Source organism: Mustela nivalis (assembly GCF_964662115.1).
Source record: "Mustela nivalis genome assembly, chromosome: 17".
NCBI lineage: Eukaryota > Metazoa > Chordata > Mammalia > Carnivora > Mustelidae > Mustela > Mustela nivalis.
The window spans coordinates 40,199,996-40,217,762 of record NC_139036.1 but is presented as its reverse complement, the minus strand read 5'-3'; the positions used below and the strand labels follow the sequence as shown (position 1 = coordinate 40,217,762).

At 53.7% G+C, this 17,767-nt stretch overlaps 1 protein-coding gene across 1 annotated transcript in view; it reads left to right on the top strand.

Moving 5' to 3' along the window:
• The window catches only part of PLXDC1 (plexin domain containing 1), a 55,785-nt gene extending 41,136 nt beyond the window's left edge, over positions 1-14,649 (top strand). The window contains exons 9-14 of the mRNA XM_082704941.1: positions 1,324-1,405; positions 4,774-4,834; positions 5,837-5,972; positions 9,810-9,845; positions 11,920-12,080; positions 13,309-14,649. Coding sequence (XP_082561067.1) covers positions 1,324-1,405; positions 4,774-4,834; positions 5,837-5,972; positions 9,810-9,845; positions 11,920-12,080; positions 13,309-13,428 — 596 coding nt within the window. The 3' untranslated portion in view covers positions 13,429-14,649. The remainder of the gene's footprint in view (positions 1-1,323; positions 1,406-4,773; positions 4,835-5,836; positions 5,973-9,809; positions 9,846-11,919; positions 12,081-13,308) is intronic.
• Positions 14,650-17,767: the final 3,118 nt, after the last annotated feature.

The window sequence follows — 17,767 nt, the reverse complement described above, 5'->3', positions numbered from 1 at the left end:
CAGTCAGCCACAGGCAGCATTCACAGGACTCACTGCAGGGCCAGCCCACGTCACGTACAGACCCTCTCCCCGGGTCGCCTCATTTCATCCTCACTGCACGTCTGCCCAGCAGAGACCACCAGGGTCCCTCTTTTCCACACGAGAAACTGAGACACAGCGAGGTTCAGTAACTCCCCACGTGAGATGTAACCCAAGTGAGCAGAGAGACCCACATAGCCCTGGGGGTAGCTCACTTCCAAGTGGGGAGGGAGAAGAAAGGGATGGAATCAAGAAAGCCTGGTTGACCCCCCACAGACGCAGCGCTCAGGCTCCACTGAGGTGAGTGAGGAGGTGGAGACAGACCAGGGTACGATTCTGGCCCCAGGCCTTCCACATGGATGGAAGGTGTGCTCCCAGCTAGCACTGGCTGGGGGGCAAACCAGAACATCATAAACATCCTTTTCTGTGATTATAGCCAACAAAAGTGTATTCTAAACATTAAATTCAGGGTGCCTGCGTAGCTCAATGGGTTAGGCATCTGACTTTGGCTTGGTTTGTGGTCTCGGGTTCTTGGGATTGAGTCCCGCATGGAGCTCCTTGCTCAGCAGAGAGCCTGCTTCTCCCCTCTCTGCCCTGCTCGTGCTCTCTCTCTAATAAATAAATTAATGAATTTTTTAAAAAAACATTAAACTTGTTGGAAGACTAGTTCTTGTTCCTGCCAGGAGAGGACATAGCAACGGTGTGACTCAGTAGCATTCATAGTTAACCCTACAACGGCAGAGTGCAATATAAAGGTGTCAAGTCAACATGCTTTACGTCTTGAACATATACAGTGTTCTGTGTCAAACAGATATCAGTTAAGACAAAGAATCCTTTTCCACCCTGTAATTGTGGGCAACAGCCCAGCAGTGTAAATTCCCAGGCTAGGTGAGATCCCTTTGTCCACGCTTCCAGGCCCCTGTGGTTTTCCTTCCCGAGCCTCATCATGATGATAATGACATAGTTATGTTTGTTTGATGATCTATTTAGTGTCTGTCCACCCAGAGGACTATAAGGCCCAAGAAGGCAGGCACCAGGATTTACAGTGCAAACCCCAGTTCCAGCTCGGGGCCCAGCCCCCTGGGAACCGAAGGAGGAAGGAGGAAAGGGGAGGAGGGAGAAACAGACAGAAGAATCGGGGCTGGATGCGAGGGAGGGTGGCATTAATGACTTCCAGGGTCCCTGCTAGTCAGAGACTCCGAAACTCTGTAAAGGCCTGGCACCGAGGAGAGTTGTGCCTTTTGGAGGTCTGTGGAGGTCCACGGAGGGTCTGCAGCTGGGGGACAGTCACCTTTTCTCTTGCAGCCTGCCTGCAGCATCAGAGCTGTGAAGCCTGCGTGTCCTCGGACCTGACCTTCAACTGCAGCTGGTGCCATGTCCTCCAGAGGTTTGTGCCCAGGCTGAGGCCCACGGGTGGACTGTGGAGGAGGGGCAGAGGGTGGCCTGGCCCCGACTCTCTGCCTCACTGCCACCATGAGAGTATCTCTAGCCAGTCAACTGTGCCCCCTGGGACGAGAATGTCACAGAAGTGAGTCCCTAAGGCCTGAGACCAATCAAGGTGACTTGCCGGGTCCCTATGGTGATGCTAGGTTTCCAGAAGACTATCCAGGGATCCCACCAACTGTAACTCCTCCTCACACCCTGGAAGAGTTGGCTCATCCTAGGGCAGGGCTTCTCGAGAACGATCCACAGCTGTGAGGATCCCAGATTCAGCTAGGGCTCTGGTTAAATATGCAGATTCCTGGGCCCCGGCCCAGGCCCCGCAGGATCAGGGTCTCTGGGAGGGACGCCCAGGAGCCTGAATTTCAACACAGTGCCTCATCTGCAAACAAATGTGGGACCTCCCGGCTCCAAAGTCCCATTGCCGTTGAATGGGATCCCCCTGACCCCAAAACCCCTCCTAAAGATCTTTTGTCAGGCTGCAATGGAGTTTCCTGAAATTCGGGGCTATGGAAATTGCAGGCATCTGTGGAAGGTTAGGGCAGGCTACAAAGCTGTGTTTGCTTGGTTTTGGAAATAGGGAAAATTCCGGAAGAGATTTGGATTCAGGGATAAAGTTCTTAAATCAACTCATCTTCCACTCCTTGTTCTGAAATCATTTCCTCACAGATTAGACTCAGAATCTGAGCCCTGTTCTCCTGTCCAAGATAAATAAATAGCAGGAAGGGGGAAAAATGTCTCTGGGGACTGGGGCTCTCATGAGAGTGGGAAGCCCTGTGAACTCCGAGAGCCTCGGAGGCAGTCTTGAAAATTGCAAATTACAGAGTCTCTGCGTTCCACGCAGCTGTGGGGCACCTGTCAGCATTTCCTTTGCTCCTTTCAAACATCCTGGTGCAGAAATAGAAGCTGCCGCCCTCGCAGGCGGCCTGCCCAGCACAAGGCATAGCCCAGGCCAGGAGGAGAGGGGCTCCAGGGTGTTTTTCTTCCCATCAGCTGTGCTCTTACTCACTCTCTTGGGGCCTCAATTTATTTCCCCATAAAATGGGCTGTGTGGTGATGTGGCCCCGGGGAAAAGTGGGTGAGGAACATGCCATCATTTTAATTTCTCAACTACCCAAGAGCATTTTTGCAAAGTGTCCAGGGCCCCGTGCACGAAGGACATGGAGCCTCAGAGAGGATACCTAGGGCAGACCCCAGCTTGGTCCCTCCTGGTGTGTGGCTTTACAGCATGGTCCCCCTCTGGCTCTCTCAAGTTTGCGAGCCACTGTCTCAGCGTGGAGAGATAGCCCAGATGACCTCAAATGAGCCCTGGAATCCTGGGGCTGGCCGGCCACCACATGACTCAGCGTCCAACCGAAGCTGAGCCATGAGAACTTCAAAATGGGTCAGATGAAAGCAAAAGCCTCGCATGGACACATCCCCATTTAACACATACGCCCAAACCCAGAGACCGTGACCGTTTAATGAGGGTTGGTCAGGTTGGGGGAGGCCAAGGCCTTAAGTGCAGACACGGCCTTTGCTGTGGTCATGTCAGCTCTGGGATGCAGAAGCTCCAGCAGTGAGAAGGCAAGGCTGATGTGGGTCCGAAGTCTTGTCCCCCAGTGCTCGTGGGCCTGGGCTCACCCCAGCATGGAGCCCTCCTTGCCAGCCATCTGGAGTCTTGGCATCCATTGAGAGCTGACCCCGGGTCCCCAAAGAGCCAGGAGGCAGGGCTGGTGCCGAGGGCCCAGCCACCAGGGACTCTCCCCCACCACAGCTGCTTGCAATCACCCTGTGGGTTCTCAGCTTCCCCGTCCTCGCCACCCACTCTGCCTTCCGCAGCCTCCCAGAGCTTCCCCTCCTTGCGCTGGGGCTGGATCTGATTTAGACAATTTCACTTACCATGGCTGGTGTCTTCCTTTCATCCCACATCACCCCCAACCCTCACCCCCAACCCACTCCCTTAAGGGATGACCTTAACTCCAGGATTTGGCCCAGGGAATGAGGGACCATAATCCCTGCTTTTCAGGGTCACTGTGAGGGTCCCCTAAAACAGGACAGGAATAGCACATGGCTGAGGTGACCTTTGGCATTCAGGAGGCGCTCAATAGTGGCCATATCTCAGGCCCTTCTCTGCGTCTGGGTTGGTTGGCTCAGGGCTTAGAATGTGGTGCTCTTAGGCCTATATCAAAGTCTCAGCCCTTGAAAGAATCCTTTAGTTTGGCTTCAAAAGGAACTTTAGCTCCCAGCCCCTAACACACCCCTAATCCTCCGTGCCCCAAAGTAGTGGACACAGAGGACCTGAGAGTGGGGGGTGGGGATGGTTTAGTGCGTCCCCGCTCCCCCTGCTGCTCAGAGCCTGAGGGGAGAAGCAGCTCAGAGCCCGAGGAGGCATCTTCAGAAGGAAGCACTGACAGTGCTCGGGAACCTTCTGCCTCACCAGGTCTTTGGCAGAGGGGTGGGCGGATGCTAGGGAAGAAAGTTAACTAACCATGAATTCTCTCTCAGCACTGGTGGCTCATGGGATGCTTCTTCCCATGCAGATGTCCCAGAGCTAGAGCAGGGCTCGCTGGTTTCCCCTGGCACCAGAGTGAAGAATGGAAATGGGAGCCTGATGCCATGGAGAACATTAACATTCTCTGGTTCATCCTCCTACCCCCACCCCTTCCCTAGGGAGGCACTTGGCCTCTCCCAGCCCAGCGGAGCTGCACAGCGTCCTTTCCAGCATCCTTTCCTGGGACACTGACCAGCCAGTTTTTTAAATTTCTCCTAGCCTCTGGCAAGACCCTCCTTCTTGCCCTTTAATGATCACACAGGAGGTACTGGCTAACTAACTCTGTTCACGTCCACCGTCAGTCCAGCCTCTCCTTGTCAAGTTCAGGCCCCTCTGCAAAGAAGGAGGAGGACTGTCTATGAATAAGCGAGGCTTTCCCAAGAAGACATTTGTGTGATTTCCCTGGTGCTCAGCAATTTCATAGCAGCCTAGAGCCAAGAGAATTTTAAAGTTTATTTGAGGTCATGCAGTCCATCTAATGCCCTATACACACACATCTGGGTAGATGTGGCCTTAGTCCTGGGGAGCTGGGTCCGAAGGAGGATAGAGATGACACAGACACCTTCCCTTCCTTTGGCGTAATTGGGGAAGAGGGGTCTGACTGCTGATCCCCCAGCTGCCTGGTGCTGAGGAGGGCACCTGCCCCGTGGTCTTGATCATCTCAGCCCTGAGAGGTCGGCCCCCTCCTCACCATCGTCAGAGAGCTATTACTGACCGGGGGAAAGAAGGGGAGGGCTTCTCTGTCAGTCCTTCACACCTCTTACCTTTTGGTCCCCTTGCAGATGCTCCAGTGGTTTTGACCGCTACCGCCAGGAGTGGCTGGCCTACGGCTGTGCCCAGGAGGTGAGAAGCTTCAGCAAGCCAGTTTGTGGGGGACGGTAGGGCTTCCCTGGCAGGCCCGTCCCCCAGGAGCTCTCCACAAGGTGTCTTTGGCTTTTGGCGGAATTCTTCCCTCCATCCAGGCCTTGCCCCTCAGACTGCCCTGAGCCAGTGAGGCCAGACTTGGGAGATTTTGGAGGGCTCTCTGGAGGCAAGCTTTTCTGGGAGGGAAGAGGATGGTTCCAGGCACCTCCCCTTTAGGATCCCATACAGGCTCCTTCTCGCTGCTGGAGTTTTCCAGAATGCTCCACACTTTGATTCTGGGTGGGGAGCGTCCTATTCTTACACCTTATCCCGACCCAGACAGATCCATTTATCTGGGCGTCTCCCTTGTCCTCTCCACCCCTTCATGCCATGTGAGCCCTCCACAGCACACTGCCCACACTTGCTCTGATTTCATCGGAACAGGCCCAGGAGCCGGGGGCTGGTCCCCCCGACCTGCTCAGAGCGGAAAACTGAGGCACAGAGAGATTTAATGATTTGACCTGCCCCGCGCAATGGGTGGGATACAGAAGTGCCAAGACCCCACATTTAAACATAAACCGCCTGCCCCAGACCCCAGTCTGTGTGCTCACCACCTCCTCTGTTATTAGTAAGGCCGGAGGAGCTTCCTATGACCTGAAAACAAATCTTGTCCAGCAGCCCACTTGGGACGCTGGCTGTGGTGAACGTACGGATTTGCTTTATTTGTGTAAGATTGGCATCTCCGCTCCTTCCTCGAGGAAGAATCGGAAGCCGCAGTCGGCTAAATTGCCTTGTAAGATAGATCAGGCACTTTCAGGATAAAGTGGAAGTTGTAAGTGCCCTCAGGGCCCAGCTCACCACCCTTGAGCCGTGCACCGGCATCTGAAGATTTCTGGCCGCTGAGGGATGAGGGGTCCCCCTCCGCCCTCCCAAGTAAGAGCTCTTTTCTGCACGGCGGGCAGTGAGGCTTCTGTGCAGAGCGGTGCGGGGTCTGTCCTGCAGGCAGAGGGCAGGACGTGTGAGGACTTCCGGGACGAAGGCCACTACTCGGCCTCCCCCAACAGCTCCTTCAGTCCCTTTGATGGAGATCTCACCACCACTTCCTCCTCACTCTTCATCGACAGCCTCACCACAGAAGGTAAGGCCTGAGCCAGGAGTGGGGAGCGGCTGGGGGAAGAAGCCCCGGGGAGGGGAAGGCCTGGGGCCCCAGCAACCATCCCTGACAGGGGTTGTCTCGGGGAAGAGGAATGGCCCAACTTTCACGGAGGAGGGCCCCTGGGGAGAGGCAGAGCCAGGTGCTGGCCCACGTCGGGACGGTGGGGTGGATTCACTGTGGCGAGGGGAAGACAGACGTCCCAGCCCAGGGCCTGGAATGTCATATGATCCGCCTCAGGTCATCTTAATAGCCATCCTCACAGAATCCGGGAGGTCTTAGCAGCCTTGTAGCTGTCCACACACTCAGTCCACACACTCAGACGTGAGCGAAAGACTGCCTGATTTTCCTCCAACCGTGCTCAGCGGGAGGGGTGCCCCTCAGCCCGGCTTCCTGGCCCTGGGACCTGGTGTGGACAGAGGGTCGGAGTGGGGCAGCTGTGTTCAGGATGCTGATGCTCCATCCCCACCTCTCCAGGGTCTAGCTGCCCCCCCACACCCCCCTCAGGGACTTCTGCCATTCCCAAGGCCTGGGGTTCTTAAAGCTGCCAGAGGTCTGTCCACCCAGAGGTACTACATAGCATCTGGGGAAGCCCGGTGCAGACCCTTCCCGGATTTTCCTCTCTCATCCTGCTTTAATACATCACTGCCAGGTGTTAGCCTTTTGCCCTCAGGCTCAGAAAGACATGGGCTTGTCCCGCCTCCATGGAGCCATGTACCTGCTTGAAAGGGGCAAATACAACAGAGGAAAGGAGAAGAGAAAAAGGCAAATGTTTTAAAATATTATTCAGCCACCATCCCATTTGGTAGCTATGGAAACGGCCAACGGGTAACCAACGCCCGTAGGGGCGAAGTTGGTTACTCGGGGTTACCTGCAAAGTAAGTGGTGGAATATACTTTCCATGGTGCCCCCCTGCCTTTCTCACTGCAGCCTAAAGAACGGGAGAATGGACCCATGGGTCTGGCCAGAAGGAAGTCCTAGAGGAGGGAGCAAATAATAGGCGAGCTAACATTTTTTTTTAAGATTTTATTTATTTGAGAGAGAGAACAACACAAGCAGGGTGAGGGACAGACGGAGAAGCAGACTCCCCGCCAAGCAGAGAGCCCGACACAGGGGTTGATCCCTGGACCCCAGGATCATGACCTGAGCTGCAGGCAGTCACTTAACAACTGAGGCACCCAGGCGCGCTGTGAGCTAACATTCTGAGGGGCCTGACCATGGGCTAACGTTGTTCAGGCATCAACACTCACTTGGTCCTCCTGACAACCCTGCATGCTGATTCTGTTATATCTCCATTTCTTAGAGAAGACACTAAGGTCTAGGGAGGTCAGTGACTTGCCCAGGGTCACACAGGCAGGAAGAGGTGGAGTCAGGTCTCATTTGGCTCGAAAGCGGAGATCTTGCCCCTTGACTGCTTTTCTTGGTGCTGAAAAAAAAAAAAAAAAACACCTTTAAAAAAAAAAAAAGATTTTATTTATTTGTCAGATAGAGAACACAAGCAGGGGGAGCAGCAGGCAGAGGGAGAAGTCGACTCCTCGCTGAGCAGGGATCCTGATGGGGACTCCTTCCCAGGACCCTGGGATCATGACCTGAGCAGAAGGCAGATGCTTAACCAACTGAGCCACCCAGACATCCAGTGCTGAAAAAGAAAAAAAAAAAGGTCTTTGTGGATTTGAGGGGTTGGAAAAAATAGCAAAGGGGTGAACAAGCAAGGCAGATTGGGTAGCTCCCATTATTCTAAGATGGTCCAGGATTAACAGGGAGTGGGGTACGGTGCAGGTTTTGAGAGCATTTATTCTCAGATGAATTAAATGAAAAAGAATAAGGAAGAGACAGGAAGTGAGTAATCCAGTCCAAGAGTTAGAGTCTGTCCTGCACGGTCTATCTTAGGGTACAGGGAGATGGGAACGAAGGGGAGACAGCCAAAGGGACCCACCCTGCCAGCGCAGAGCCAGAGAGCAGAGGAGTTAGTGGGAGCGGGCTGCTGGACAGTGCGGGGACCCCTCTGGCACCAGCCAAGCTCAGGAGCAGAGAAGGCTGGGTGCACAGGAGGTGTGGGGGCTGGATTTCGTTGTGCTTTTTTTTGCGATTGAGCGCTCCTCCAAAGAGAACCAGAATGACCTCTGGGTGGCAAGCAGCGGCCACAAACCTGTGCATTTCATTCCAAGGAGAGCCAGACCCTCACCCTGAATAAGCGTGTGCAAGAGAAGGGCTCATGTGATGGGCAGCTGAACAGAACAGAACACACCGCTAGCAGCAAGAGGAGACAACTCAGGGACACCTGGGTGGTCCAGTCAGTTAAGCATCTACCCTTCAGCTCAGGTCATGATCTCCAGTCCGGATCCTGGGATTGAGCCCCACAACAGGCTCCCTGCACAGCAGGGAGTCTGCTTTTCTTTCTCTCTCTCTCTCTCTCTCTCTCTCTGCCCCTCCCCACCCCTCATTCCCTATCCCTTTCTCACTCAAATAAATAAATTAAATCTTTAAAAAAACAAAGTGACAACTGACTCAGAAAAATGACCACTCAGTCAACACCTACCACATGCATTTCCTCACTGTGTGAGTCTTGCCGGGACTCTAGTGCAGTTCACTGTTGAGGGAGCCACTTTGTCTTCCATGCTGCCCCCCCAGCAAAATGGCAGCTGGGAACCAGCCATGGCTGAGTGGGAGAAAATCTGCTGTGGCCACAGCCCCCAACACAACCTGTGGGGAAGAGCCACAGGGAGGGTCAACCATAGGAACTGATTTAGGAAGCCACAGGACACACACCTTGCAGTGTAGACATCTTTCCTCCAAGTTGTGCACAGGTGAGGAGGGGGAGGTCTTCAAGCAGATCTGCACCTGGAACACAGGCCCCTCCTCAGCCCCTCCTAGCCTGCCGCGCCCCTAGTCTCATCTCTCACCATCCCCTACTCACACCCTCTCCACCCTCCAGCTATACTGCCCTGCTTTTTATTCCCAACTGGCCAAATCCTTGCTGACTTGGGGCCTTTGCTCATGCATTTTCCTCTGTCTAGAATCCTTTCCCCCTGCCCATGTCTCGCTTCTCCGTCCTGACACCCTTTATTTGGGTGAGGCCCCCAGTCAGAGCTTCATTATGCTGGGTTTTAATTGTCACTCCCTCTCCCCGACTTGTTAACTCCCTGAGGGCAGAGACCATGTTGAACCCCAGTGCCTACTCTCAGGGCTCAACTGCATAGTAAACATCCAATTAATATTGCTTGAATGAATGAACACGAGACTAGGAAAAGTTGGCTTGCTTGTGGACCTCCACCATGACACTGCTGTGTGACTTGAAGCAAGGCACCTCCCCTCCCTGTGCTTTAGTTTCTAAACTAAAATGAAGGATTGGGGCACCTGGCTGGCTCAGTTGGTACAGTGTGAGACTCTTGATCTCAGGGTTGTGGGTTTGAGCCCCACATTGGGTATAGAGATTACTTAAAAATGAAGTCTTCAAAAAAAATTTTTTAAAATCCACATAAAATGTGAGGTTGGGGGCACCTGGGTGGCTCAGGAGCAAAGGCCCCAAGTCAGCAAGGATTTGGCCTCTGCTTTCGGCTAAGGTTATGATCCCAGGGTCCTGGGATCAAGCCCCACATTGGGCACTCTGCTCAGCAGGGAACCTGCTTCCTGCCCCACCCTCTGCCCCTACCGCCTGCCTCTCTACCTCCTTGTGATCTCTGCCTGTCAAATAAATAAATAAAATCTTAAAAAAAAAATGTGGGGTTGGACTAAACCTGCCTAAAAATCCCATCTGGACCTAAAGTGACCAAGACCATAATGATTGCACTGATCTGACGCCTTCTCTCCTTCTCTTCAAAGATGACACCAAGCTGAATCCCTATGCAGGAGGAGAGGGTGAGTACAGAGCTTCCTGCCACTCTCTATCATGTCCACAGCCTCTTAGAAACACCCTGCCCCTCAAGAGGGAGCAGCAGTCCCCTGGCCTCTTTGCTTTGGCTCTGATGTGGGGTGGGGAGGGGAGTGACAGCAGCCTGAGCTTTCCAGACCTCCGGCTGGGCTCCTGGGCCCCTGGCCCACTTAGATTGAAGGAACGTGTCTACCTCTAGACATTTCTCATCAGCCAGATACCTCCTGGAGGTCTGTCTTGACTACTCACTGCCCTGAAAGGAGCGAGAGGAGGAAGGAAGAGCTGAGCTAGAGCAGGCATGGCAGTGTGGGGCCTGTCACCGTTGGCCGCCCCTCTTGTCCCCCTGGGCCTCACCGTCAGTGAGGGGTGGAGCACAGCTTCTCCCACATCGAGTTGCCTTGGATTCCTTGCCTGCATGGGCAAAGGGTACACAAAACTTGTCCACCTCACTTTTTACAGGGCCCTGGAAATTGGGACCCTTTGCTCCCGAGATTAAGTACAAGGATATTCTCTATCTGGTGACATGACATGTCCCACCTCCTCCCCTGCTCTTGGCCCTGGGTCAACTCGGGCTCTTGTGACACCACCACACAGGGGAACTGGAAATGCCTTCCAAACTCCAGGGGCAGTGACATTGTTATCTTGGGTTCTCACAGCGGGGAGAGGCTGCTGATGCAACATGGTGATCCAGTCTCCCCCCAGAGACAAAGCCATGACCGCTCTGTGGGCGGTGGGCGTGAGTGTGCGTTGACCATGTTCCGCTCACTCTGCACCCTGTGCGCTCTTCAGCCCAAACCCTGACTATCAGATCACCCGTGTCTCCGCGGGCTGACTGCCAGGATCGGGAAGGCTAGCAGGGGGTGTGTCACCTCACCTGTTGGCAGGTAGGGGGCACTAACAGTGCACTCCAACTCCACACCCCCACCCACCCTGGGACAGGGCAGAGGAGAGGGGATGGGGAGGACAATGATGGGGATGTGTGTTTCAAGTCCCCACCTCCTGCTGATTCCTCTTCCACCCACGACACCTGTAGGAAAGGATTTGGCATTTCTTTTGCTTATGTGCTCATCAGTCTTTTCTACTCCGTTATCTGCACATCCCTGTAGGGTAGGGAGAAGAGGCAAGTAGCCACCCCAGGTAATATGGGAATACCGGCTTGTCAGCGGCTGGCTGACTCTGTCCTTGAGCAAATCACTTCACCTGTCTATATTTCCAGCCATCCAAGAGAGGGACCGGACTAGATGACCTTCCAGCTTGATAGTCTATGGCAATAGTCAGCCTCCCCCGTGGAAAGTATTTCAAATGCTCAGAATGTTCTCAGAGATTGCCTGCTGGTTTATTAGCCCTCAGAGGACTAGGTTCACTCTTTTATCGAACTCCTACCATGGGGCCCGCCATCTTTTCTAAGAGCTAAGGACACAGAGATGAGTAAGAAGACACTGTCCTTGCCCTCCAGGAGGCCACAGTCTGGTAGCAGACAGTGACAGACAGGTGAAAATATGGTCATTTTGTTATCAAAATAGCTGAGGTCATCTGAGACATCAGCCCTGGTCTTCAGCAGTTGACGTGAATGATCTGTTTTAACCCTTAGGGTTGTAATCATTAAGATTAGGTAATTATTATTGTAATCATTATGATCCTTGTTCTACCGGAGTGGTATGTAATTCTCCCGAGGTCACACAGCTTATAAGCCATAGAACTTGAATTTCAATCAGGGAGGAATATTCAGATCCAAAACTCTTCACCATCACATAACCTATGAGAATTCTCGAAAAGCGTTTAAGTGGCACGGGTATTGGAGAGAACTTCTCTTTGATCCTTATTAGACATTTAGGCAACTTTTAAGTGATTTTGGTAAACCACCTGAGCCCCGCCCAGTGCAACGTGAATGCCACACTCACGATGTTACCCACTCCTGCCCCACCTTTAAACCTATGTCATAAGCCAGCCCGAAGTTTCTGCTGGTTTTCACCTCTGAGATTTTGCCAGAACCTAGGACTTCATGGCCCTCCCTTCCTGGTTCCCTGGTAGCCACTCCCTACCCTAACGGTCTCTCCACAGGCCTTCAGAACAACCTGTCCCCCAAGACCAAGGGCCCCCCCGTGCACCTGGGCACCATTGTGGGCATCGTGCTAGCGGTTCTCCTGGTGGCAGCCATTGTCCTGGCTGGGATTTACATCAACGGCCACCCCACCTCCAATGCCGCGCTCTTCTTCATCGAGGTCAGTGTAGGATTTGGGCCCAGCTCCGCTGTCTGCCTCCGCATCAGCATTTCCGAAGCCGTGGGGCACCTGCCCCTCCCCACCTCATCCCTCCCCTCCCACCTGCCCGGCTCCTGTTCCTTCCTGAGGAACCATCTTTGACTCCATCTTTTGAGTCCCTAACCAACCCCCCACCTCATTCTCCCCCAGGAGTGCTGCCCCCCTCCTGTCCTGCTGAACGCCCATCTGCCTATTGCTCCCCTATTGGTGAAACCAGAAGAGCCCCCAGAGGAAAGCAAGAGAAATCACTGGGGACTGTGCAGCCAGTCTTTAACGCTTTGTGGTCTCTCACCCCCCAATTCTAGGCTGGCTGCTTACTCCAAGCCATAGTGGAACAGAGATCTCTGCCTCTTTGCCTTAGGTCAGAATCGACAAGACATAGTAATCATGAGTTGCTCTCTCTGGAAGCTTTCACTGAGGGTGCTAGGGTTTGGAATGTCTCGGAATTCAGAAGAGCCAGAGCCCCCTTTTCCCTGGGCCACAGGGCTCACGAGCTCCTGGTCCTGTCCTCTGCTCTCCGCTCCTCCCCAACTCTGCGTGTGGTCCAGCCAGGCTGCCTCTGTAGGTCTCCCAGACAGGGATCACCCAGAGGTGCAGGGGGTCTCCTCCTCTTTGTTTAGAAGCCCCTGTTTCTTGTAAGCCCTAACCCATCAGCCTAAAGTTTTAGCCTCCCTGGGTATCACCGCTGGGGAACTGCAGATCCCCAGCCACACAAACACTGATGGGGCAGGTCTGAAATGGGCCCAGGAAGGTGCATGTTCATAAGATCCCCAGCTGTCTGCAGGGTCTACACTGTCCGAAGGGTTATCTTGGCAGTTCCAGAGCCTCCCAGATCATTCCCTCTCTCACCCACGGCCTCACTTTTTGCAGTCTCAGGAGTCCGCTAGGTACATCGCTAAAGGCTCTCACCTGTGTTCTGGAGTCCTTGCCGTGAGGGATAAAAGGACCTCTTCCTAGACTCCTTGGGCTCGCAGCAAGGCTCCCACCAGTGGAGAGATCACCGCCGGGGGGTCGGGGGGGTCTTCTGGACAGGGGTTGAACTCCGCCTAGCTCACAGGAGGCCCCCAGCGCCCTTGAGAAGAGAGTCTCTGGGCTCAGCACTGTCCCTGGTGGGGGAGGGGCAGGTTGGGGGGGGGTCCCAGGTGGGTGCGGGCACCCCCACTGACTCTGCGTCATGCTCCCCCCCCAGCGGAGACCTCACCACTGGCCAGCAGTGAGATTCCGCAATCACCCCAACCACTCCACCTACACGGAGGTCGAGCCCTCGGGCCACGAGAAGGAGGGCTTCGTGGAGGCTGAGCAGTGCTGAGGGCACCGGGCCTCCCCTTGGAAGGATAGGAAAGAAGACCCGGGTCCCCAAAGAAGATCAGTGGAAGCGAAGCGGTGAAGTGACTTGTCTCGGCTTCCTCTGAACTTGCCCTGGCTGGGAAGATGGAGATGAGACCCTGGCTTCTGGGGCCAGAGCCCCAGTTTGTCCATTGCACACCACATACTGAAGCAAGGGGCCCGGAGAGCAACCCCATGAGGTGTTTAAGGGACAACAACCCAATCTCATCCTGTTTTGATGTGAGGGTCTCTCAATGGTCGCCCCCGGTGGTCCTGCCCCAGCGGCCCTTCCCACCTGAGGCACCTGACACCCCTCGGCAGGACACAGAGAGCAAGGCTCTAGGTTGGGGCCGCATCCCAGGGTCCATAGACTCCAGAGCTGGTCCTCATGGCTATGGATTCAGTGTATATCGCCCCAGCCTCGGCAGCTCTGGAAGTCTGAAGACATTCCGGCCATCTGCTTAACACAGGGATGGCTCTGTCTGGCATGTCGTCACTGGAGGAAAGCCAAATGTCAGGAGAGGAAAGAACTTGTTGGGGGAAAGTTGCATTTTTAGGCCTTACTCCCTATAGTCACCCTTTCTGCTGAGAACCAGTCTTATGTGGAGCGTGTGCACCACCCACCGCCTCATGGGCTTTACCCCAACGGCGGCCCAGACTTGGCCTGGCCAGCCCTGCCGGGCATGGGTGCAACTCGGTGTGGGGCTCCAGACTCTGACGGCACGTGTCAAGTCCCTGGTATTCGCAGCCTGTCCTTCTGTCAGCTCCAGGAAGTACCTTCAAAGGCAGGGCCTACCAGACTAGTACCTTTTCTCCTCTGAGCTGGATTTTTATAGCCATTAAAGAGAAGAAACAGGGTGGTAGGAGGACTTCTAGAGACTTACTCCGCAGGGAACTTCCGCTGGATTCTGTCAAGGAGCAAAACTGCAGGAAGGGATGGGAACAGAGGAAGCTGGCGTGGGAAGGAGGGACTTTCTGTGGAAAACCTTGATCTGGAGAGTCGTTTCCAACCGCCCAGCTCTGCTGGAAGCTTTTGGAACAAAGCCTTTAGGCTCCCAAACTTCACCTGGTTCTAAGGGAATTCTGTCCCAGGGATGAGTTGGGGTTGCTTCTGAAGAGAATTTTAAAATTAAAATCTATAGCTCAACCTCATTCAGAGTAAAGAATATCAGCAGCAAATAAATGTTTAATCAATCCCCACTGAGTCACGCCCTTTTATGCACATCACCGGAGATAACTGCAAAAGAAAGAAGTCAGTTTAAGGACCAGGTCTCCTGAGGTGGCGGGTAGCGAGTCCACAAATAACCAGACACATCCAAACACTTGACCCATGGTTTTACAGATGCTTCGTGGTTTATCGGCAGTGAAGGCACTATTGATAGTCTGCGTGGGAAACATGCTGGACCTCGGCTGTGTGTGTGTGTGTGTGTATTTTTTTTTTTTTTCCATAAACCAGACAAGGAAGAGCTATGGGGAGAGTCAGAATGTGAGACACAGAAAAGAGCTCAGCCAGGAGAAGAGGGTTCTTTCCAAGCTTCTGAAGGACAGAAAGGTCTGTAACCGAGCTGTCTTAATGAGAGAAGAGCAGCCAGGCACTGAAATGATCTGGGCTCCCAGCACTCCCGGCCGGCAGGAGGGTGATTTCTGCCCTTGCCTGAATAGCAAAGCGTCTGTGACCTCTATGGGTCGAAACTGGCCAGTGGGGCAATTCCTGTTGTGGCCAAATGCAGGGCACAGCACCATTTGCCCCACTCCTAAACTCCAGCAAGCCTCTTCCCAGTGGGAGCTCTGTCCCCCTGCTCTGGAATCCTGAAGGGAAAGAGCATTGAGAGGGAAGAAAGGTGTGTGGGGGGGGTGCACCTGGGTGGCTCAGTCAGTTAAGCATCTGCCTTTGGCTCAGGTCATGATCCTGGAGTCTCAGGATCAAGCCCCACCAAAGGCTCCCTAGTCAGTGGGGAGTCTGCTTCCCCCTCCCCCTCTGCCCCTCCTCCTGCTTGTGCTCTCTCTTAAATAAATAAATGAATAAAATCTGGAAGGGAGGAAGAAAGGAAGGTAGGCAGGTGTGAGGCCTCTGCCGTAACCTCTGCAGCTGGAAAAAGCTCGAGATTTCTCTGCCAGGTCAGAGTGAGCCTGACTGACCCCAGCAAGGACAGTGGTGAAGGCAGCAGGCAGCCCGTTTACAGCACAAAGATCTAAAGATGTGTCACTGGATATTAAGCCTTTGGACTTCTCGACCCAAAACAGATAGCCCAGCGCTCCCAAGATACAGAGCCTGGCATCTCACGGAGTTAACCCTGGTTCCAGCTACCCTTAGGACTGGAGACAAGAAGGGTCTCCCACATGTTGGAATTCTACTCCAACATTTAGAGCAGGCTCGCCAGGTAGCTAGAGAGAGAGGCTCACTTGGGGAATGAGTGACCAGAAGGAGACACAGGGGTCTTGCGGTCAACCTTCCATGCCTGGCTGGCAGTCCAACAAGGCCAAGTCATATTGCACATATGTGTACAGTCAACCCCAGAGGGCGTGCAGCTGCCCAGGACCTTCCGCCCCACCAGCACGCACAGTCTCCAGGGAAAGCAGGTGACTGGCAGTACCTTTCCCACACGGGGCCTTCACGTGTCCTCACGGTGATCTCATTGCTGAGTGGGAGGGTGGGATTCATGAAAGTTCACCACTGCGACGGGAAACCTTAAGCCTGTGAAACAGGGCTCTGGAGGCTTCTGTGTTGCACTCAGAAGTGAGAACTTCTCAGGGAAGCTCTGCTTTATACCAGAACTCTTAAAAGAGCCAGCATGAGGGAAAGAAGAGGAACGAGGAACACAGAGGCTGGACATGAGGGAGGCCCGGGGTCAGGCTGAGAGCACCTCCTGTGCTCCTTTCATCTGGGGACCCAGGGGCATGGATGTGTCCTGTGAGGTCTCAGGGTTTCTGATTCTAGAACATGGACATATGAGCCCACCCATCAACCCCGACACCAGGAATGCAGATGGGGTTTCCGAGCTCACGTGACTGGCCATCTCCCTCCCACCAGAATCAGGTACCACCCACTCCCCGCAGCAGGCCTGCGATGCTGGAGGCCACTTTTTCGGTCTCAGCCTAGAGCCGAGGTGGAGAGTGTCCTTTGGTCACTGTTCATGTTCTTTTTTTTTTTTTTTTTTAAAGATTTTATTTATTTATTTGACAGAGAGAGATCACAAGTAGGCAGAGAGAGGGAGGAAGCAGGCTCCCTGCTGAGCAGAGAGCCCGATGCGGGACTCGATCCCAGGACCCTGAGATCATGACCTGAGCCGAAGGCAGCAGCTTAACCCACTGAGCCACCCAGGTGCCCGTGTTCATGTTCTTTATGGACCACAGAAAGCAAATTTTTCAGTTCGCGTGTTTTATTAGGACTCCCCTGTGCACAGTATCCCCATGTGTATATGCACATGGAGGTGTGCACCACGTATGTGCACACATGTGTGCATTGTATTGCCAAAAACATCGGAGGAAGTTGATGCCTTCCTCAGGTTTAAGGCAGTGGCAAAAGCTGCCCCCCAACCTCACCGTTTTTTGTTTGTTTGTTTGTTTGTTTGTTTTTTAAAGATTGTATTGGGAAGCAGGCTCCCCACTGAGCAGAGAGCCCGACTCAGGGCTCGATTCCAGGACCCTGAGATCAGGACCTGAGCCGAAGGCAGAGGCTTTAACCCACTGAGCCACCCAGACGCCCCAACCTCACTGTTTTGAAAGGGCTGAACACTCATGTGATTGTGGACAAGGCTAAGACTCCCTTCTCCTGGTCCTGGAAAGGATGACAGATTTGCATAGAGCACTGATCGGGAGCTGCCGGCAGACTCTGTGGCCTCAGGAACCCACACCAGGTAGAGTCAGAGAAAATGCAGCCAACCTCTCTGCCTCTCTCTCTCTCTCTATCTCTGTCTACACCCGCTTTTCCCCCCACTCCACCTCCCAACAAAAACCTGAACTTATACTCAGTGTTAATAATAAAAAGCAACCTTGGGAGGCCTGGGTGGGTGGCTCAGTTGGTTAAGCGGCTGCCTTTGGCTCAGGTCATGATCCCAGGTCCTGGGATCGAGCCCCACATCAGGCTCCTTGCTCAGCGGGGAGGCTGCTTCTCCCTTTGCCTGCCACTTCCCCTGCTTGTGCCTTCTCATTCTCTCTCTGACAAATAAATAAAATTTTAGGGGGGAAAAAAGCCACTTTCTTCTAAGACTTCAGCAGTGTGCAAAATAAAATGCCAAGAATTCTGAGTGAAAAAGAAAAAAAAAGAAATTCCGAGTGTGTTCTGCAAATTGCAGCTCCTGCCTTGGCCCGATGAACGGAGT